Source organism: Panthera pardus, unplaced genomic scaffold, assembly GCF_024362965.1.
Source record: "Panthera pardus isolate Hobbes unplaced genomic scaffold, ASM2436296v1 HiC_scaffold_24, whole genome shotgun sequence".
In the NCBI taxonomy this organism is placed as follows: Eukaryota; Metazoa; Chordata; class Mammalia; order Carnivora; family Felidae; genus Panthera; species Panthera pardus.
Window position 1 is genome coordinate 138975303 of NW_026526810.1, and position 23034 is coordinate 138998336.

A 23034-nucleotide genomic window follows, 5' to 3' on the forward strand; every position below is an offset into this window, starting at 1 on the left:
CAAAATCCATTTTTTGCATTGCCAATTTTAGACACTTCATGAATAGAATGCATTGAAGCTCTTGTATCATTTCCTAAAATTATTTTACTCTTGCGTGTTTGGGACTGTAATTTTTCTTCTTCCTCCCAAGGGGAGCTCATATCTGCATTTGTGGAATTCTTTCAGGCTTCTCATCTCTTAATACTTTCCCAACGTGCTGTGCAATTTTTGACCAAATGAATACTTAGGTTTATCTGTACTCTACCACATTGGGTGATAGGAGCCGCGAGAGAGGCTGCATCATATGGGTTTTTTTTTTGTCCCCTTATATGTTACCTGTCATATTGAATGTGTATAGAACATCTAGCCCCTCACTTTCATGAACCACTAACAGGAGACATGGTTCTCTTCAAGAGACAGGAAAGGAAGACCAGGGAGCTGAGAAAGCAAGTCGGGGAAGGAAACCCAGAGCTTCTCAGGAAGCGTCAACTGTCCACACTTTCCAGTTCTGCAGATGTGGGTCCCTGCTGAGGCCCAACCTGGGTTCTTGTGCAGGTGTCTGGACAAGCTGCCCATGATGTGTGGGCACAGGGGAGTTGGGAAGGGCAGCTGTGGTTTGAATTCCAGCCCACCTGGCACTGCTGTGAAAATTCATGAGTATGTTAATTTATGTCCACCATCAGTTAGGGATATAATGAGTAAATGCAAGACGTTAGACTCACTACCTTAGATTCCATGTTCATGACAATTTGTGACAACAATTCTCCCTTCCTTTTTTCCACTTTTTAAATTTTTCAAGTTTGTGTTTAAATATTTGTTAGTTAACATATTGTGTAATATTAATTTCAGTAGTAGAATTTATTGGTTCATCACTTACATTAACACCCAGTACTCATCACAACACGTGGCCTCCTTCATCCCCAACACCCATTATCCCATCCCCCACACACCTGCCCTCCAACAACCCTCAGTTTGGTCTCTAACCCTAGAGTTTTTTTTATTTTATGATTTCTTGCTCTTTTTCCCCTTCCCCTAGATCTAAATTCCCCATATGAGGAAATCATATGGTGGTTGTCATCTTTGACTGACTTACTTTGCTTAGCATGATGCCCTGTAGCTGCATCAACATCTTTGCAAATGGCAAGATTTCATTCTTTTTTATGACTGAGTAAAATGCCATTCTATACATATAGCAGATTAATCACATGGTAGACTTTTGGTCTCTTTCCTCAGTTTGGCTGTCATAGTTAATGCTGCTGTACACATTGGGGTGCATGTACTTCCTCAAATCAGAAGTTTTGTATGTTTTGGATGAATTCCTAGCAGAGCAATTGCTGGAGTAGAAGGTTGTTTAATTTTTACTTTTTAAACTGTTTTCTGGAATGGTCCGGGCACTTTGCATTCCCACCAAGAGTGTAAAAGGGTTCCCTTCTCTCCTCATCCTCATCAATATCTGTTGTTTCCTGAGTTGTTAATTGTAGCCATTCTGACAGGTGTGCAGTCATCTCTCATTGTAGTTTTGATTTGTAATTCTCTGATGATGAGTGATGTTGAGCATATGTTCGTCTGTGTCGGTTAGCCATCGGAATGCTTTGTTTGGAAAAGTATCTCCTCATGTCTTCTGCCCATTTCTCCACTGGATTCTTTGTATTTTGGGTGTTGAGTTTGAGAAGTTTTTTTAATAGATTTTGGATAGTAAGCCTTTATCAGATATGTGGTTTGCAAATACCTTTTTAATTTCTGTAGAATGCCTTTTAGAGTACTTGACTTTTTCTTTAGCTGTGCAGAAGGTTTTCATTTTGATGAGGTCCCAGTAGTTCAAGTTTGCTGTTGTTTCCCTTGCCTCTCTAGACACGTCTAGTAAGAAGTTGCTATGTCCCAAGTCCAGGAGGTTGCTGCCTGTTCTCCTCTAGGATTTGATGGTCTCCTGTCTCACATTTAGGTCTTTCACCCATTTGGATTTATTTTTGTGTATGGAGTAAGAAAGTGGTTCAGTTTCATTCTTCTGCATGTTCTGGTCCAGTTTTCCCAACACCCTCTGTTGACAAGGCTGTCTTTTTTCCCATTACATAGTCTTTCCTACTTCATCCAAGATGAGGTGGCCATACATTTGTGAGTCCATATCTGGGTTTACTCTTCTGTTCTCTTGATCTATGTGTCTCTTTTGTGCTTGGAGCTTACTGTCTTGATAAGTACAGCTTTGTAATATAGCATGAAATCCATAATCATGAAGTCTCCCCTTTCTTTGTGTAGCATAGACATTTCAACACTACTTGCTCCTTAAATCCATGAACATTCAAGGTGTTTCCACTTCCTTGTGTCATCCTCAGTTTCTTTCACCGTTTTTAGAGTGTTCAGAGTATAGATATTTTAACTCTTTAGGTATCCTATTATATTTGGTGCAATTGTAAACGGGATGGATAGTTTTTTAATTTTTCTTTCTGTTTCTTCATTATTGCTGTGTAGAAATGCAGCCGATTTCAGTATGTTGATACTGTATCTTGTGACTTTGCTGAATTTGTGTATCATTTCTTGCAATATTTTGGTGGAGTCTTGAGTTTTTTATATAGAGTGTCATGTCATCTGTGAAGAGGGAATGTTTGACTTCTTCTTTTCCAACTTGTATGCCTTTATTTTTTGTTGTTGTCTGTTTTTGAGGATAAGACTTCCACTGCTGTGTTAAGTAGAATGATGGGTGTGGACATCCCTCTTGTGTTCCTGACAGTAGAGGAAAAGGTTTTTTTTTCCCCACTGAGGATATTAGCTGTGGGGTTTTCATGTACGGACTTTATGATGTTGAGGTGTGTTTCCTCTACCCCTTGTTGAGGGTTTTATCAAGAAAGGATGCTGTACTATGTCAATTTTTTTTTTTGCATCTATTGAGAGGGTCATATCATTCGTATCCTTTCTCTGATTGATGGTATGTATTACATTGATTTATTTGTGACTATTGAACCACCCTTACAGCCAAGGAATAAATCCCACCTGGTCACGTTAAAGGATCCTTTTAATGTCTTTTTGGATGCAATTTGCAAGTATTTTCTTTCTTTTTTTATAACGTTTATTTATTTTTGAGACAGAGAGAGACAGAGCATGAATGGGGGAGGGCCAGAGAGAGGGAGACACAGAATCTGAAACAGGCTCCAGGCTCTGAGCTGTCAGCACAGAGCCTGACACGGGGCTCGAACTCACGGACGGCAAGATTACGACCTGAGCCAAAGTTGGACGCTTAACCGACTGAGCCACCCAGGCGCCCCTGCATGTATTTTCTTGACAATTGTTGTATTCTTGCTCATTAGGGCTAGTGGCATGTAAGTCTCATTTTTAGTGGGGTTTAATCTGGTTGGAACCGTGATCATACTCATCTTGTAGAATGAATTTGGAAGTTTTCTTTCCATTTCTATTATTTGGAACAGTTTGTGAAGACAGGAATATTCTATTCTACTTAAATAGAATATTTTACACTCTTCTTAAATATCTGGTAGAATTCACCTGTGAACCTGTCGGGCCCTGGATTTTTGTATGTCAGTAGATTTTTGATTAATGATTCAATTTCTTTGCTCATTATCAGTCTGTTCACGTTTTCTCTTTCTTCCTTTTTCAGTTTAGGTAGTTTACATTATTCTGGGAATTTATCCATTTCTTCCAGATTGCCCAATTTGTTGGCATATAAATCTCCAAACTATTTTCTCATAGTTGTATTTCTGTGGTGTCAGTCGCGATGTCTCCTCTCAAATTCTGATTATATTTACTTTCGTCCCTTCTCTTTTGTTTTTGCCAAGTCTGCCCATGGGTTTATCATTTTTATTTCTTCTTACAAAAACCAACTTATAGTTTCATTCATCTGTTCTACTGTTTTTCTTTGTTTCTATATCATTTATTTCTGCTCTAATCTTTTTTGTTTACCTGTTCCTGCTGGCTTTAGGGTTCATTTGTTCTTTTTCTAGCTCCTTTAGTTGTAAAGTGGTTGTGTGTTTCAGACCTTTCTTCTTTCTTGAGTTTGGCCTGTACTGCTATATGTTTCACTCTTCCATCAACTTTGCTGCATACAGATGGTTTGGAACTGGCATGTTTTCATTTTCATTTGCTTCCATGTATTTTTTATTGCTTCCGTAATTTCCTGAAAATCTCATTCCGCTTTTACTACAATGTTCTTTAACCTAATGTATTGGCAGTGTTGCTCAAATTTTTCTTGTGGTCGACTTCAAGTTTCATAGTGTTGTGGTTTGAAAATACGCATGGAATGATCTCAGTCTTTTTGTACTTGTAGAGGGCTGATTTGTGACATAGTATGTGATCTGTTCTGGAGAATGTTCCATGCACACTCAGAAAGAATGTGTATTTTGGTGCTTTAGGATGGAATATTGTGAATATATCTGTTAAGTCCATTCAGTCCATGTGTCTTTCAAAGCCATTGTTTCCTTATTGATTTTCAGCTTAGATTGTCTTTCCATTGTTGTAAGTGGAGTGTTAATGTTCTCTATTATTACTATTGTCTATTATCAATGAGTTTCTTTATGTTTCTTATTGAGTTATATATTTCAGTGCTTACATTTTTGGGGTATAAATATTTAAAGCTTCAGATCTTCTTGTTGGATAGACCCCTTTATGATGATATACTGCCTTCCTGATCTCTTGTAACAAACTTTGGTTTGAAAACTAGTTAGTGTGATATGAGTGTGGTACTACAACTTTCTTTTGACGTCCGTTAGCATGATAAATTGTTCACCCTCCCCTCACTTTCAATCTACAGGTGTTTTAGGTTGAAAATGAGTCAATAGTATGCAGTGTATAGAAGGATCTTGTATTTGTTTTTATCCATTCCGGTGTTCTATGTCTTTTGATTGGAGCATTTTTCCCATTTACATTCACAATAATTATTGATAGATATAAACTTAGTGCCATAGTGTTACCTCCAAAGTCATTGTTTCTGGAGATTTTCTCTGTTTATTTCTAGTCTTTGTTACTTTTAGTCTTCCTTTCCCACTCAAAGAGTCCCCTTTAATTTCTCGCAGGGCTGATTTAGAGACCATGAACTCCTTTGGTTTTTGTTTGTCTGGGAAATTCTATCACTCCTTGTATCTGAATGACTGCCTAACTGGAGAAAGTATTCTTAGCTGCAAAATTTTCAATTGCGCATGTTGAGGATATGATGCCACTCCCTACTTGCATGAAGGTTTCTGTAGAGACATTTGCCATAGTTTTTTTTTTTTTTTAATCTTCCCTTGTTAGTTAGCAACTTCTTTTGTGTTGATGCTTTTATGGTTTTTCTTTATCTGGATATTTTGCCATTTTCCTATGATATGTCTCAGTGTTGGCCTGCTTTTTTTTTTTTTTTATTTTAATGGGTGTTCTCTCTGCCTTCTAGAGGTGGATGTCTGTTTCCTTCCCCAGCTTGTGGAAATTTTCACTATATTCACTCAGCTAAATTGTATCCCCTTTTTCTCCCTCTTATTCTTTTGGACTCCTTTCAAAAGAATGCTATTACAGTTTATGGAGTTGCTGATTTCCCTAAGTGTATGTTTGTGATGCAATATTTTAATTTTCGTCTTCTTTCCAGCTTCATTTCCCCCATACTTTTATCTTCTATGTCCCTTCCTCATTCATCTCCTTTTTTCCGCCTTGAGGTCATTATATCCAATCAGTTTCACATCTCGGTTACAACATTTAAAATTTCATCCTGACTAGTTTTTAGGTCTTTTCTGTTTGCAGTAAGCATATCCTTCATGTCTCATATATTTTCCTCAAGCACAGCTAGTATCCTTATGATACTTTTTGAAAATCCTGTTTCATTATGAGAGTTTTTAGAAATTCTGTTTGAGCCACATTAGTTTATGTGTTTTAATTATATCCTTCACAATGACCTTTTATCGTTTTTTCTTTTAGGATGAGTTCCTCCATCATGTTGTTGTCTATGTCTCTGCTTTCTTAAATGTTTTAGAAAATCCTGTTATCTTTTCTGCTTCTAGGGTAGTATCTTTATTGAGCAGTGTTCACATACTGTCCAGGGCCTGACACTTCATGAAGCATTTGTTTTATGTTCCGTGGCACTGTGCTGTCGTGTTTTGGCTGCTCTGTCCCTCAGGAGAGTGCTCTGCAGATTTTCTCCTTGCCTCCAGTGGGGAGTGTTGGACTTTGTGCCCAGTGTTGTGAGTTTTAACTAGGTGAGTTTGGTCTGCTTGTTAAAAGAGGCTAATTCCTATCTCCCCTAGAGGTGAGGATATGCGTCACTGTATGATCAGCTGACTTGGTGCGTGTGGGGGTTTACAATGGTCTTTGGAGGAAGGGGTGCAGTGGTGGTCTGGTTGCCAGGCACTCTTTCCTAGTAAGCAAGCACTTGATGGGGGCTGGAGTAGGTGGAGCTTGGTGTTAGTGGCTCAGCTTGCACTGGGGATGCTGTGCTGCTGAGTGAAATCTGTCCATGCTGATTGGTGGGAGGAAATATTGGCATCAGCTCCCTCTCTAGTCCCTGGAGTTGGAGTTCCCAGCCTCCCCTGTTCAGGAAGCTCTCACACAGAGAGAACACTTGTGGGTCCCAGGCTTCCATCAGAATTTCTTTCACCCTCTCTGTGTCCAAGCCATTGACACATCTGGTGGCACAGGGCTCTTATGTTTTATCTCAGGAGCTCTAGCTGGGTTTGAAAACTCCAAATTGTGTGAACTCAATATGACAGGGACCCCACTGATCCTCTGGGAAAGGGTCTTGATGTGCTGTGCCTGGAGCTGATTTACCCCAGATGGGCAGCTGCATCAATACTAGGGGCTTGGAGTACATGGTGAAGAACAACCAGAAGGCAGTGTCCAGCTAGCTGCTCTCAGAAGAGGCTCCTATGCTAATGATCAGGGAACTTTAATGGTGCCTGTCAGCTATCCTGTCCTATCAGAGGCAATGCCCCGTCTCCCAAATGCACTCCACGAAGGGAATTGTCTCTCCCCATGTGACCCAGGGGCTACTCAGACCACAGTTCCCCTTATGGGCCTCTGCCCTCCTCCACAGGAGCACTGCTGTGCCCACCAGACTCCACCCCAATGATGGGATTGACTTTTAAATCTTCAGTCTTTGAGCTCCACGTTTACAGGGGGTTGACTTGTCATGATTAACTTTATAGGTTATCTTGACTGTGTCATGGGTGCCCAGATTCACCACTGTTTCTGTGGATGTCTGTGATGTGTTCCAGAAGAGATTGGCATTTCCATCCATGGCTTCTTTCTCCCTGGGCACCACCCATTCCATTAAATTTGTGAATAGAATCTGATGCAGATTGAGGACGAATTCCCTCATTTTTACTTCCCATGTGCTTGTTTGAACTGGAATATTGGTCTTCTCTGGCCCTTTTTCTGAGAGTTACATCATCAGCTCTCCACGATCTGACACTAGACACTAGTCAGAATTAGACAAGAATTACGTCACTGGTTTTCCTGGGTCTTCAGCTTGTGACAGTAGATCATGGGACTTCTCAACATATTTAGTTATGGAAACCAATGACCTTTGGGTTGTGTTCCTCAGGAGAATCTTGACTAATACATGGAGATTGTTTGTCTCTCCTTTAGAGTAATTGAATAAAGCTGTAGCTCATTTAAAGTCCTGAGTAGCAAAGGGCTATGAAGAAAGTGTCACGTTGTTTGACTCGGACAAGGGCTGGATGAGGATAAGGAGGAGGAGCTGTGGGATCCTGTGGTCCTGGCTGCACAGGGAGCGCATCTGGGAATCCTGTAAATGTGCAGCTGTTGTGCCTCAGGAAATCTGTAAGTCACTCATATTGAGGGATCAGAGTAAGCAAGTGCAAACAACTGTGTCTTTGTGCATGTTAGTCTAGTTTCCCTATGACAACCCAGTTGCTAATTCAGAGAGTTAATAGGTAAAAACAGAATCATATAACCAGGGAGGCTCCCTGGGGAAACTGCTGTGTGGAGAGGAAGCCCCAGACCCTGACAGGAAACCTGCCTGTAACCTCCATGTGCACCTGCGCCTGGGAACACAAAGGAGAATTGTGCATAGCGTGCGCCCCCTGGTGGTGCTGATCCCCTCCTGCAGGGAGGTTTGTGTCTGGGCTCCCAGTGAGGTCCCCTCACTGTGTCTTTCGCACAGTAATATGTGGCCGTGTCCTCGGTCTTGAGGTTGTTCATCTGCAGATACAGCGTGTTCTTGGCGTTGTCTATGGAGATGGTGAATCGGCCCTTCACGGAGTCTGCATAGTATGTGCTACCTGTACTACCAATTGCTGCGACCCACTGCAGCCCCTTTCCTGGAGCCTGGCGGACCCAGTGCATGTAGTAGCTACTGAAGGTGAATCCAGAGGCCACACAGGTGAGTCTCAGGGACCCCCCAGGCTTCACCAGGTCTCCTCCAGTCTCCTCCAGCTGCTCGTCACACAGGACACCTGCAGACACAAGACATGTTGGTCAGGAAACTGTCACACATCCACTGTTTCGATCATATCCATTCACAGACTCAGTGTCCCTCGTTCACCATGAATTACCTTTGAAAAGAGCAACCAGGAACACCCAGCCCAGCACAAACTCCATGGTGAGGTGTGTGTGTTCTGTGCTGATCACAGAATGGGAACACCTGGGACTCCTGGGGCTGGGGCTCGTCTCCCAGCTGCACGGTCGGGCTGGGTTGGTTTTATCAGCACAGAAAGGGCCCCATTTGCATGTCCTCTGACATATATATCAAGCTCCAGACTTAGGTTTGATTGTGTAAAAGTGAATGACAGGGTTAGGGATGCACTTCTACATTAGTTTGTGTGGATGGCGGTGTGACAATATGAAGAATTCTTTTTTTTTTCAGTTTTGGATTTTTACCTTTATTAATGGAGGCTTCGCATAATCTTTAAGAAACATTTACCTCAACAGCATGATCACGCAATATTTTCTCTTAAAATATTTTAATTTTTTTATTATTAATTAGTATTTATTTTTAGTTTTAAAAATTAACATCGAAATTAGTTAGCATATAGTGCAACAATGATTTCAGGAGTAGATTCCTTAGTGCCCCTTACCAGTTTAGCCCATCCCCCCTCCCACAACCCCTCCAGTAGCCCTCTGTTTGTTCTCCATATTTATGAGTCTCTTATGCTCTGTCCCCTCCATGTTTTCATGTTATTTTGGTTTCCCTTCCCTTATGTTCATCTGTTTTGTCTCTTAAAGTCCTCATATGAGTGAAGTCGTATGAGTTTTGTCTTTCTCTGACTGACTCATTTCACTTCGCATAATACCCTCCAGTTCCATCCACATAGTTGCAAATGGCAAGATTTCACTCTTTTTGATTGCCAAGTAATACTCCACTGTATATGTTTACCCCTTCTTCTTTATCCATTCATCCATCGATGGACATTTGGCTCTTTCCATACTTTGGCTATTGTTGATAGTGCTGCTATAAACATGGGGGTGCATGTGTCCCTTTGAAACAGAACACCTGTGTCCCGTGGAGAAATGCCTAGTAGTGCAATTGCTGGTTCATAGGGGATTTCTATTTTTAGTTTTTTGAGGAATCTCCATACAGTTTTCCAGAGTGGCTGCACCAACTTGCATTGCCCCCAAAAATGCAAAAGAGATCCTCTCTCTGCATCCTCGCCAACGTCTGTTGTTGACTGAGTTGTTAAGGTAGCCATTCTGACAGGTGTCAGGTGGTATCTCATTAGGGTTTTGATTGGCATTTCTATGATGATGAGTGATGTGGAGCATTTTTTCATGTGTCGGTTGGCCATCTGGATGTCTTCTTTGGAGAAGTGTCTATTCATGTCTTTTTCCCGTTTCTTCACTGGATTGTGTTTTGGGTGTTGAGTTTGATAAATTCTTTATAGATTTTGGATACTAACTCTTTATCTGAGATGTCATTTGCAAGTATCTTCTCCCATTCTGTCAGTTGAATTTTAGTTTTGCTGATTGTTGCTTTCACTGTGCAGAAACTTTTGATTTTGATGAGGTCCCAGTAGTTCATTTTTGCTTTTGTTTCCCTTGCCTCTGGGGACGTGTTGAGTAGGAAGTTGGTGTGGCCAAGATCAAAGATGTTTTTGCCTGCTTTCTGCTCGAGGATTTTGATGGCTTCCTGACTTACATTGAGGTCTTTCATCCATTTTGAATTTCATTTTTGTGTATGGTGTAAGAAAGTGGTCCTGGTTCATTCTTCTGCCTGTCGCAGTCCAGTTTTCCCAGCACCACCTGCTGAAGACACTGTCTTTATTCCATTGGATAGTCTTTCCTGCTTTGCGAAAGATTAGTTGGCCATACATTTGTGGGTCCATTTCTGGATTTCGTATTCTGTTCCATTGATCTGAGTGTCTGTTCTTGTTTTTTTTTTTTATTGTTTTTGGCATTTATTTATTACTTTTCAGAGACAGAGACAGAGCATGAGCGGGGGAGTGTCAGAGAGAGAGGAGGACACAGAATTCCAAGCAGGCTTCAGGCTCTGAGCTGTCGGCACACAGCCTGATGTGGGACTCTAACTCACGAACTGCCAGATCGTGACCTGAGTCAAAGTCGGATGCGTAACAGACTGATCCACTCAGATGCCCCTGAGTGTCTGTTCTTGTGCCATTACCATACTGTCTTGATGATTACAGCTTTGAAGTACAGCTTGAAGTGTGGGATTGTGATGCCTCCTGCTTTGGTTTTGTTTTTCAAGATCGCCTTGGCTATTCGGGGTCTTTTCTGTTCCATACAAATTTTAGGATTATTTTTTCTAGCTCTGTGAAAAATGCTGGTGTCACTTTGATCGGGATTGCATTGAATATGTAGATTGATTTTGGTAGTATTGGCATTTTAACAATATTTGTTCTTCCTATTCAGGAGCATGGAATCTTTTTCCATATTTTGTCTTCTTCAATTTCTTTTATAAGCTTTCTATAGTTTTCAGTGTAAAGATTTTTCACCTCTTTGGTTAGATTTATTCCTGGGTATTTTATGGTTTTTGTGCTACTGTAAATGGGATAGATTCCTTGATTTCTCTTTCTGTTGCTTCATTGTTGGTGTATAGGAATGCAACCGATTTCTCTGTGTTGATTGTATATCCTGCCACTTTGCTGAATTCATGAATCAATTCTAGCAGTTTTTTGGTGGGGTCTTTTGGGTTTTCCATATAGAGTATCATGACATCTGTGAAGAGTGAAAGTTTGACCGCCTCCTGGCTGATTTGGATGCCTTTTATTTATTTGTGTTTTCTGATTGCAGAGGCTATGTCTTCCAATACTATGTTGAATAAAAGTGGCGAGAGTGGACATCCCTGTCTTGTTCCTGACCTTAGGGAGAAAGCTCTTAGTTTTTCCCCATTGAGGATGATATTAGCATTGGGTCATTCGTAGATGGCTTTTATGATCTCGAGGTATGGTCCTTCTATCCCTACTTTCTTGAGGGTTTTTATCAAGAAAGGATGTTGTATTTTGTCAAATGCTTTCTCTGCATCTATGGAGAGGATCATATGGTTCCTGTCCTTTTATCAATGTTATAAATCACGTTAATTGTTTTACAGATATTGAGCCAGCCCTGCATCTCAGGTATAAATCCCACTTGGTCGTGGTGAATAATTTTTTAATGTATTATTGTTTCCGGTTGGATAATATCTTGTTGAGGATTTTTGCATCCATGTTCATCAGTGAAATTGGTGTATAGTTGTCTTTTTAAGTGTTGTCTCTGTCTGTTTTTGGAATCAAGGTAATGCTGGCTTCATAGAAAGAGCTGGGAAGTTTTCCTTCCATTTCTATTTTTTGGAACACCTTCAAGAGAATAGGTGTTAACTCTTCCTTAAATGTTTGGTAGAATTCCCCTGGAAAGCCATCTGGTCCTGGACTGTTGTCTTTTGGCAGATTTTTGATTACTAATTCGATTTCCTTACTGGTTAGGGGTCTGTTCAAATTTTCTATTTCTTCCTGTTTCAGTTTTGGTAGTGTATATGTTTCTTGGAATTTGTCCATTTCTTCCAGATTGCCCATTTTATTGGCATATAATTGCTCATAACTTTCTCTTATTACTGTTTTTATTTCTGTTGTGTTGGTTGTGATCTCTCCTCTGTCATTCTTGATTTTATTCATTTGGGTCCTTTCCTTTTTCTTTTTGATCAAACTGAATAGTGGTTTATCAATTTTGTTAATTCTTTCAAAGCACCAGCTTTTAGTTTCATTGATCTGTTCTACTGTGTTTTGGTTTCAATAGCACTAATTTCTGCTCTAATCTTTATTATTTCCTGCCTTCTGCTGGTTTTGGGTTTTATTTGCTGTTTTTTTTCCCAGCTCTTTAGTCATAAGGTTAGGTTGTGTATCTGAGATCTTTCTTCCTTCTTTAGGAAGGCCTGGATTGCTATATACTTTCCACTTATGACCGCCTTTGCTGCATCCTAGAGGTTATCATTGTGGTGTTATCATTTTCATTGACTTCCATATACTTTTTAATTTCTTCTTTAACTGCTTGGTTAGCCCATTCATTCTTTAGTAGGTTCTTCAGTCTCTAATTATTTGTTACCTTTCCAAATTTTTTTCCTGTGGTTGATTTGAGTTCATGGCATTCTGGTCTGAAAATATACATGGTATGATCTCGATCTTTTTGTACTTACTTAGGGCTGATTTGTGTCCCAGTATATGGTCTATTCTGGAGAAAGCTCCATGTGCACTGGAGAGAATGCATATTCTGTTGCTTTAGGATGAAATGTTCTGAATATATTTGTTAAGTCCTTCTGGTCGAGTGTGTCATTGAAAGCCATTGTTTTCTTGTTGATTTTTTGATCAGGTGATGTGTTCATTATTGTGAGTGAGGTGTTGAAGTCTCCTACTATTATGGTATTCTTATAGGTGAGTTTCTTTATGTTTCTGATTAATTGGTTTCTATATTTGGGTGCTCTCACAATTGGCCCATAAATGGTTACAATCGTTAGGTCTTCTTGGTGGATAGACCCTTTGATTATGAATGATGTAATGCCATTCTGCATCTCTTGATGCAGTCTTTATTTTAAAGTCTAGATTGTCTGATATCAATATGGCTACTCCGGCTTTCTTTTGTTGAACATTAGCATGATAGATGGTTCTCCATCCCCTTATTTTCAATCTGGAGGCGTGTTTAGGTCTAAAGTGGGTCTCTTGTAAAAAGCATATAGATGGATCTTGTTTTCTTCTCCATTCTGTTACCCTATGTCTTTTGATTGGGGCATTGAGTCCATTGACGTTTAGAGTGAGTACTGAAAGATATGAGTTTATTGCTATTATGATGCTTGTAGAGTTGGAGTTTATGTTGGTGTTCTTTGGTCTTTCTAATCTTTGTTGATTTTGGTATTTATTTATTTATACAGATATATTTTCATCTTTTCTCCCCTCAGAGAGTCTCCCTTAAAATTTCTTGCAGGGCTGGTTTAGTGGTCACAAACTCATTTAATTTTTGTTTGTATCAGAATCTTTTCATGTGCCTTCTATTTTGAATGACATCCTTGCTGGATACAGAATTCTTGGCTGCATATTTTTCTGATTTAGCACACTGAATACATCCCGCCACTCCTTTGTGGCCTGCCAACTTTCTGTGGATAGGTCTGCTAAACCTGATCTGTCTTCCCTTGTAAGTTATGGACTTTGTTTCCCTGTTGGTTTTATGATTCTCTCCTTGCCTGAGTACTTTGTCAATTTGACTATGATGTGCCTTGTTGATGGTCGGTTTTGGTGGAATCTAATTGGAGTCCTCCGTGTTTCCTGGATTTTGATGTCTGTGTCTTTGCCCAGGTTAGAAAAGATTTCCGCTATGATTTGCTCACATAACCCTTCCACCCCTATTTCTCTCTTCCACTTCTGGGACCCCTATGATTCTCATGTTGTTCCTTTTTAATGAGTCACTGATTTCTCTAATTCTTAAATCTTGCTCTTTTGCCTTAATCTCCCTCTTTTTTTCTGCTTCATTATTCTCTATAAGGTTGTCCTCTATCAAGCTGATTCTCTGTTCTGCCTAATCTATCTGTGCCACCGCTGCATCCATCTGTGATTGCAGCCCAGTTATAGCATTTTAAATTTCATTCTGGCTATTTTTTACTTCTTTTATCTCTGCAGAAAGAGATTCTAATCTATTTTTGACTGCAGCTAGTATTCTTATTATTGTGATTCTAAATTCTGGTTCAGAAATCTTGCTTATATCTGTGTTGGTTAAATCCCTGGCTGTCGTTTCTTTGTGGTCTTTCTTTTGGGGTGAATTCCTTCGTTTTGTCATTTTGAAGGGAGAAAAGGAATTAATGAGGTCGCAAAAGTGAAATAAAAAGATAAAATTACAAAAATATTAAAATTAAAAATTAAACACACGGAAGCAAATTGAATGGAATATGCTAGATCCTAGGTGTGTTTTGTTCTGAGTGTTGAAATTGGTTTGACAGAGAAAAATATGGGAGGGGGAGAAAAAAAAGGAAATAATTAGAGAATTTGAAAAAATGAATACACTGAAGTAGACTGAAATGAGAGGATGGGAGTAAAATATAGTTTGAAAAAATATAAAGAAAAGTAAAGAATATAATAGAAAAAATAAAGAAAAATATTTTTAATAAAAATTAAAAATAAATGTGATTTTTTTCTTTTTCTGTATTCTAGAAAAAAGAGAGGAATCAAAAAAGAGAAAAAAGATAAAAAAAGTAAAAAAAGGAAATCATTTGAAAATTCAAAAAGTGAATACACCATAGTAGACTAAAATAAAATGATGGAAGTAAAATAGAATTTGAGAAAATTTACATAAAAGCAATCAATATAGTAAAAAAATTAAAATATTTTTAATAGAAATTGAAAGTAAAATCAAGTTTTTCTCATTTTGCATTCCAGAAAAACTACAGAAACGAAGAAGAGAAAAAAAGAAAAAGAAAGAAAAAATAAAAAGGAAATTGTTTGGAAATTTGAAAACGAGAATACACTGACGTAGGGTAAAATAAAATGATGGAAGTAAAATAGAACTTTTACTAAAATTCAGAAATGTAAAAAATATAGTAATAAAAATTAAAGAAAATATTTTTAATAATAATTGATAATAAAAATAATTTTTTCTGTTTCCACATTCAAGAAAAAGAAAAGTGTATAAGAGAGAAAGAAAAAAAAGAAAAATTGACTAGATGAATCGGCTAACAGATTGAAGTAGGACTGAAATTACTTCCTTATCCCCTAGATGTCAGTCTATGTAGCTCTTTATAGTCCATAAAGTAAGTGGCAGTGAGACTTGTATTCCTGAAGAGCCCTGTTGGCCCAGTTGGGCGGGGTTCAGTGTAATGGCTCTGCTGTCCACTAGATGGCGCTTTCAGGCTCCTTGGGTGGATTGTTGCGGCGCTTGTAGGTGCGAATGCACATGCGCGGGAGAAGTGAAAATGGCGCCACTCAGGTATCCAGTCTCTTCTCCTGGATCAGCAATCGGCACCCATCCTCTGTCTTCAGCCCTTGTCCACTCCCTGCTCCTTCACTCTCCGTGACCAGGCCCCAGGCCGCACCTCTGTCCCAAGTTTTGTCACAGACGCGGCTGTTTTCCCCGGTCCCTTACGTCCAAAGGACCGCAGCTTTGACCTGTTCTGCCCCTCTGTGGGAGGGTCTCACCAAGCAATGTCCGAATGAGCAATGGCCGAGTATCAGCAGCACCTAGGAACGCTTGCTGGACCCTGTTGTTGTCAGTGCCCCGAGACTTTGGCCAGGTGCAAGCCCGCCCCAGAAAAAATTCGCAAGAGAGTGTAGCAGCAGCGTTTCATGGATTATGGAAAATCACAACACACGTCTGGCATCAGGCTTCACCCTAAACGACCTTGTTCCAGCAGCAGCGAATGTGGCCGTTTTCCGGGGTCTGCTGGGACCAGATGGCTTTGGCAGTCTCCTCCAAATGTCCTTCCAGCAGTGCAACTGCCTCTCCCCGTGTGGCCTGAGAACATCCCGGACCCCACTCTGTTCCTGGGATTCTCCCTTCCCACCAGAGCACCTCCAGGTATCGAGCTGTGGAGTTGCAGCCTTTGCACTCCCCTTGTTTACAGTCTTAGTGGAATTTACATACTCTCCTTTCTCCTTTCTCCCTTTTTAGTTTAGTCCCTGTGGCTGTTTCCAATTTTCCACGTCCTCTCCAGCTGCTTTTGGGGAGGGGTGCTTTTCCTTTATTCTCCCCCACTCCCCAGTCTCCGTCCTCTCTCCGCCTGCAAAAGCACCTCCCTTCCTGCAGCTTCGTGCTCCCCAAGGTCCCCTCTCCACGCCACGTACTTGTTGAATTCTGTGGTTCAGGTTGTGCAGATTGTTGTGTTAATCCTCAATCAGTTTTCTAGGTGTGTAGGATGGTTTAGTGTTGGTCTGGCTGTATTTCATGGACGCGAGACACACAAAAGTCTTCCATGTTGTTCCGCCATCTTGTCTCCTCCCCCATTGACTGCCTGATTTTCATTTGAACATTTGAGGATATTATGCCACTCCCTTCTTTCCTGCAGGTTTCTGTGAACACTTCTGCCATAATCTTTTATCTTCCTGTATTCATTAGCAAACTCTTTTGTCTTCATGTTTATAGGTTTTTTTAATCTGTGTATTTTGTGAGTTTTACTATGTTATGTCTCAGAGTCAGCCTGCTTTTTTTTTTTTAATTTTAATGGGAGTTCTCTGTGACTCATAGATGTGGACGTCTGTTTCCTTCACCATTTAGTGGAAATTTTCCACTCTAATGCACTCAGACAAAACTTCTCCCCTTTTTCTCCCTCTCTTCTTCTTCTGGGACTCCTTTGAAAATAATTTTATTACACTTTATGGAGTTGCTGATTCCCTAAGTATACGTATGTGATGCAATGTTTTAATTTTCCTCTTCTTTCCTGCTTCATTTCTCACAAAATTTTATCTTCCATGTCATTTACTCATTCATCTGCTTCTTTCTGCCTTGAGTTCATTATATCCAATCAGGTTCACGTCTCGGTTACAGCATTTTAAATATTTCAGCCTGACTGGGTTTTAGGTCTTTTCCATCTGTAGTCAGCGTATTCTCATGTCTTCTAGACTTTCTCAAGCATAGCTAGTATCCTTATGATAGTTTTTAAAAGTTCATTTTCCTTATGATAGGTATTAAATTTTGTTTGAGGCTTATTATTTATATGTGTTTTAATTATATCCCAGGCAATGTCCTTTATGGCTTTTTCTTTTGGCATGAATTCCTCCATCATTCTGTATGTCCATGTCTCCGCTTTTTTTTTTTAAACATTTTATTTTTATTTTTGAGACAGAGACAGAGCATGAATGGGGGAGGGTCAGAGAGAGGGAAACACAGAATCTGAAACAGGCTCCAGGCTCTGAGCTGTTAGCACAGAGCCCGACGCGGGGCTCGAACTCACGGACCGCGAGATCATGACCTGAGCCGAAGTCGGCTGCTTAACTGACTGAGCCACCCAGGTGCCCCTCTCCGCTTTCTTAAGTGTTTTAGTAAAATCCTGTTATGTTTTCTGCTTCTAGAGTAGTGTCTTTTTTGAGAAATGTTTACATACTGTTGACAACCTGACATTCTGGAAGCATTTCTTGCATGTGCTGTGTGCACTGTGCTGTCATGTATTGGCTGCTCTGTCCCTCAGGTCAGTCCTCTGCAGAGTTCTCCTTGCCTCCAGGGGAGAGTTTTTCAACTTTGTCCATAGTGTTGTGAGTTTTAACTAGGTGAGTTTGGTCTCCTTATTAAAAGAGGCTAATTCCTATTTCCCCTAGAGGTGAAGCTATGCCTCACTCTATGGTCAGTAGACTTGGTGCCTGTGGGGGTATATGGTGGTCTTTGGAGGGAGGGGTGCAATGGTGGTCTGGGTTCTAGGCACTCTTTCCCTAGTAAGGAAGCACCTGAGGAAGGAAAGGTGGGTATGTCTTGGTGTCAGTGGCTCAGCTTCTACTGGGGGGTGTTGTGCTGCTCACTGAATTCTGTCCATGATAATTGGTGGGAGGAAATATTGGCATCAGCTCCTTCTCTAGTCCCTGCAGTTGGAGTTTCCAACCACCCCTGTTCAGGAAGCCCTCACATAGAACAATCTGTACTCATGGGTCCAGGGCTTCCTTCAGAACCCGGCCTTCACCCTGCCTTTGTCCAATCCATTGGCACACCTGGCAGCTCAGGGCTCTTCTGTTTTATCTAAGGAGCTCTAGCTGGGTGTGAGTACACCAAATTGTATGTACTCAATGTGACAGGGACCCCACTGATCCTCTGGGACAGTGTCTTGGTGTGATGTGGTTGGAGCTGGTTATCCCAGAAGGGCAGTTGCATGAACACTAGGAGCTTGGAGTTCATGGTGAGGAAGAACAAGAAGGCAGCATTCAGTTAGCTTCTCTCAGCAGAGGCTCCTATGCTAATGACCAGGGCAGTGCAATGGTGCCTGTCAGCTCTCCTGCCCCATGAGGGGCAATGCCCTGTCTCCCAAATGCACTCCAAGAAGGTAACTGTCTCACCCGATATGACCCAGGGGATCCTCAAACCGCAGCAGTCCCTATGGGCCTCGGGGCTCCTTCTCCACAGGAGCACTGCTATACCCACCAGGGTCCACCCCAGTGATGGCATGGAGTTCTAAATCTTCAGTTTTTGAACTGGACATTTACAGCAGGCTGACTTGTCATGATTACGTTTATGTGTCATCTTCACTGCGTCATGGGTGTCCAGATTCACGACTGTTTCTGTGTATGTCTGTGATGAGTTTCCAGAAGAGATTGGCATTTCCATCCATGGTTTCTTTCTGCCTGGGCATCACCCATTCCATCATAGTTCTGAGTAGAATCCGATGCAGAGGGAGGAAGATTTCCCTCATTTTTACTTCCCATGTGCTTGGTTGAACTGGAACAATTGGAATTGGTCTCCTCCTGCCCTTGTTCTTAGAGTTACATCCTAGGCTCTGCAGGTTCTGAGACTACACACTAGTTCAGAATCAGGCGAGAATTATACCACAGGTTTTCCTGGCTCCCCAACTTGTGACAGTAGATCATGGGACTTCTCCACATATTTTGTCATGGAAACCAATGTGCCTTGGGTTCTGTTGTTCGAGGGAATCCTGACTAATACATACAGATGATTTATCTCTTGTTTAGAGGAATTGAATAAAGCTGTAGCTCATTTAAAGTCCTGAGTAGCAAAGTGTCATGAAGGAAGTTTCACGTTGTTTCATTGGGACAAGGGCTGGGTGAAGATAATGGGGAGCTGTGGGAGCTTGTGGTCCTGGCTGCACAGGGAGTGCATCTGGGACTCATGTAAAGGTGCAGCTGTTGTGCCTCAGGAAATCTGTAATTCACTCATGTTGAGGGACAGGAGTAAGGAATGCAAACAACTGTGTCTTTGTGCATGTTAGGGTAGTTTTCCTAGGAAAACAATGATCTAATTCACACAGGTAATAGGTAAACACAGAATCCTGTGTCCAGAGAGGCTCCCTGGAGAAACTGCTGTGTGGACAGGAAGCCCCAGACCCTGAGAGGAAACCTGCCTGTAACCTCCATCTTCACCTGCTCCTGGCAACACAAAGCAGAATTGTACATAGTGTGCGCCCCCCGGTGGTGCTGATCGCCTCCTGCAGGGAGGTTTGTGTCTGGGCTCCCAGCGAGGTCCCCTCGCCCTGTCTCTTGCATAGTAATATGTGGCCTTGTCCTCGGCCTGCAGGTTGTTCATTTGCAGATACAGCGTGTTCTTGGAGTTGTCTCTGGAGATGGGGAGTCGGCCCTTTACTGAGTCTGTGTAGTACGTGCTACTTCCGTCATCATAAATATATGTGAGCCACTACACCCCTTCCCTGGAGCCTGGCGAACCCAGCTCATTCCATATCTACTGAAGGTGAATCCAGAGGCCACACAGGTGAGTCTCAGGGACCCCCCAAGCTGCACCAGGTCTCCCCCAGACTCCACCAGCTGCACGTCACTCTGGACACCTGCAGACACAAGACATCTTGGTCAGGAAACTGTCACACATCTACTGGTCACTCATATCCACTCACAGACTCAGTGTCTCCCATTCACCATGAATTACCTTTTAAAAGGGCAACCAGGAACACCCAGCCAAGCACAAACTCCATGGTGAGGTGTCTGTTCTGTCCTGATCAGAGAATGGGAACACCTGGGACTCCGGGGGCTGGGGGTGTTCTCCCAGCTGCAGAGTCTGGGATGGGCTGGTTTTATCAGCACAGAGAGGACCCCATTTGCATGTGCTCTGACATATATATCAAGCTCCAGTCTTAGATTTGATTCTTTAAAAGTGAACTACAGGGTTAGGGACGCACTTGTAGTTTAGTTTGTGTAGATGGTGCTGTGACAATTTGAATAATTGTATTCAGTGAGTACAGGTGTATTTGCAGTCCTGTGTGCATTTTTACAGGTCTTTCATCAACATAGATCATTTTCACTCTACAAGTGTTTTACATACTTTTTGAAGTTTAACCCAAAATACTTTATTCTGTGCCATTTTCACTTGTATAATTTTGTTATTTATTTTGCATGTATTTTCATGCTGGTGTGTAGAATCACAGGTGGTTTATTTTTATTTATTTTCTTTGTTCATTTTGCATCCTGCTCTTTTCCTCATTTAAAAAAACTGGTTCTAATATTTTTTGTGGAATCTCTAGGGTTTTGTTATGTTTAAGATCAATGTCACCTGCAAACAAGTAGTTTTCCTTCTTCCTTACTGATTTAAATGTCTTTTATTTTTTTTATTCCATATTTTTTTTCTGGTTACATATTCCACTTGTAGGAGAAGAAAGCCTTTCCCTTTTTTCTTCTGGGATTTAGCCAGTGTAAGGATTCAATTGACATAAGACATATCTACAGGAGAGAATAAATTTCATTTTGTAAGTGCATGGCCTTCCTAATGACATGACACCCAGAGAAAGGACAAAGCAGGTGGCACTTGTGTCTTTCAGACAACAAAACATTGGATTTGGCAAGAGTTAAGTTTGGGGTATTATGTTAGTCACCAAGTAAGTAGGTTTGTTTGCATAGCCTTCTTGTCCCTGTATTCTTTATTGTGGTGCTAAAGATGGTTCTTCCCTCTTGGTACACGGGAGGGAGATTTATATCCTGCTGTCAAGGGACGATGGAGAGTCTGAGTGTACTTGGGCTCTGTCTCAAGTGACTTTCACCCAAATAAGCAGTGTGACAAGATGACATAGTTTGAGGTGGCATATGTATTCTTCACGTTAGCATGGGGAACACTTATGTTAGGGGTGACCATCATTGCCTGGCTCCTGATATGACAGGAAAGCCTTCTGCATTTTACCGTTCAATATGCTGTCAGGTGTGGGCTTTTCATAGTGGCCATGATCATGTGGAGGTAATTTCCTTCAGTTCCTTTTTAATTGGGTTCTTTTTAAATGATGAACATGTGTTGATTTTTGTGTAATGTTTTTTTGAATCAATTAATGATGGCTTTGATTCACTCATTCCCTTTGTTAATGGAGGATATCACATTTATGCATCTGTGTATGTTGAAGGATCCTTGCATCCCTGGAGTGAATCCCACTGGATTATGTTGTATGATCCTCTCAATGTTCTGTTGAATTCAGTATGCTCAGATTTTGTGAAGGAATTTTGCATGTATGTTCATTTGAGATAGTGACCTGTAGTTTCCCTTCTTGTGGTGTCTTTCTTTGGTTTTGGTGTGAAAACAATGCTGTCCTCACAAATTTCATTTGGGAGTGCTGTTTTTTTTTTATCAGTGTTCTCTAATAGTTTGAGAAATATTAGCATTAATTCCTCTTTAAATACTTAGTAGAAGTTTTAATAAAGCCATGGACTCCTAGGCAGATTTTTTGGAGGGTGAGGTTTTAGATAGACAAATGTTATTAATTTTTCTTTTGTTCATTTTGTATTTTTCCATGAAGCAGTCTTGGTGGCCTACATTATGGCATAAAATATGTAATTTGTTCCTGGTGATCTAATTGTTGGCCTATAAATACCTAAGTTTTTCTTTAATGATCCTTTTCATGTCTTTATTTCAGTTTTGTCTCCATTTTCAATTCTGATTGCATTTGTTTGAGTCTTCCTTATTTCCCCAGGCTACGTATTTTTTTCAAATTTTACATACTTTTCCAAATACAAATTTTTATGTAATTGATTTGTTTTCTGTATTTGTGATAGTCTCTATTTTCTGTCTGCTTTATGTTTTTATGGTATTTTCATGTTTATCTTGTTATGTCAATAAAAATGCCAATGAGTTTTTTAAGGAATCTGAAAAATATACAATTCATGTGAAAGCACACAACACATGGAAGCAACAAAACAATCATGACGTCGAGAGAACCTGGAGACATCACACTTCTCTCTTTCTAAAGATATTGCAGAGGTACATTAACCACAACAGTGTGCTGCTGGCATCAAATGAGACATTTAGGCCAGTGGAGCTCATTACGGAGCCCAGAAGTAGAAGTTTGCAGATGCAGTGAGCAAATCCTCCATGAGATTTCCAACAATGCACAGTGGGGGGAGGATAGTGTCTCTTAAACATGGTGTTGACTAGGGGCTCCTGTGTGGCTCCGTAAGTTAAGCATCCCACTTCCACTCAGGTCATGATCTCACGGTTTGTGGTTCGAGCCTCACATCAGGCTCCTGCTGACAGCTCAGGGCCTGGATTCTGTTTCTGCCTCTATCTCTGTGCCTCCCTACTCATGATCTGTCTCTCTCCCTCAAAACCAAAGTAAGAATTAAAAAATAGTATTGATATATACATGCCAAATAATAACATTTGGCCATAATCTTGCTTCATACATATACGTCGACACAAAAAAATCTCAAAATGGATGAAGGATTAAGAAGAACACTTGAACCTAAATGCCTTCAAAGAAAACATGAAAGATAAACATGATGACATTCACTTGAGAATGATTGATTTGATATAAAAGCAAAGTCACAGAGAACAAAGTAGGCAAGGGGGACTACATCATACCAGAAAAGGGGCAAGCAAATATTTGCAGAGCGAGAAGGCAGTCTATGGGAGGGTAGACATTACAATAAAAAATATTGAAAAGGAGTTAATATCCAAAATGCAGGAGGGACAATAAGGTGTTCTCATTTCCCTGCCATGAGACCACACCTCAAGCTTCCCCCTTTCCCTGTTGGAGACCCACCTCCATTCAAAGTGCTCCTCAGAGGATGAGTCTTAAAGATGTGCCCA

The 23034-nt window shown here is 40.7% G+C and overlaps 1 gene segment (V, D, J or C); it reads right to left on the bottom strand.

Moving 5' to 3' along the window:
- The window catches only part of LOC109261859 (immunoglobulin heavy variable 3-74-like), a 64929-nt gene extending 44940 nt beyond the window's left edge, over nucleotides 1-19989 (bottom strand). Inside the window, 1 exon segment of the V gene segment in view lies at nucleotides 19900-19989. Within this exon segment, the coding sequence occupies nucleotides 19900-19945 (46 nt within the window).
- Nucleotides 19990-23034: the final 3045 nt, after the last annotated feature.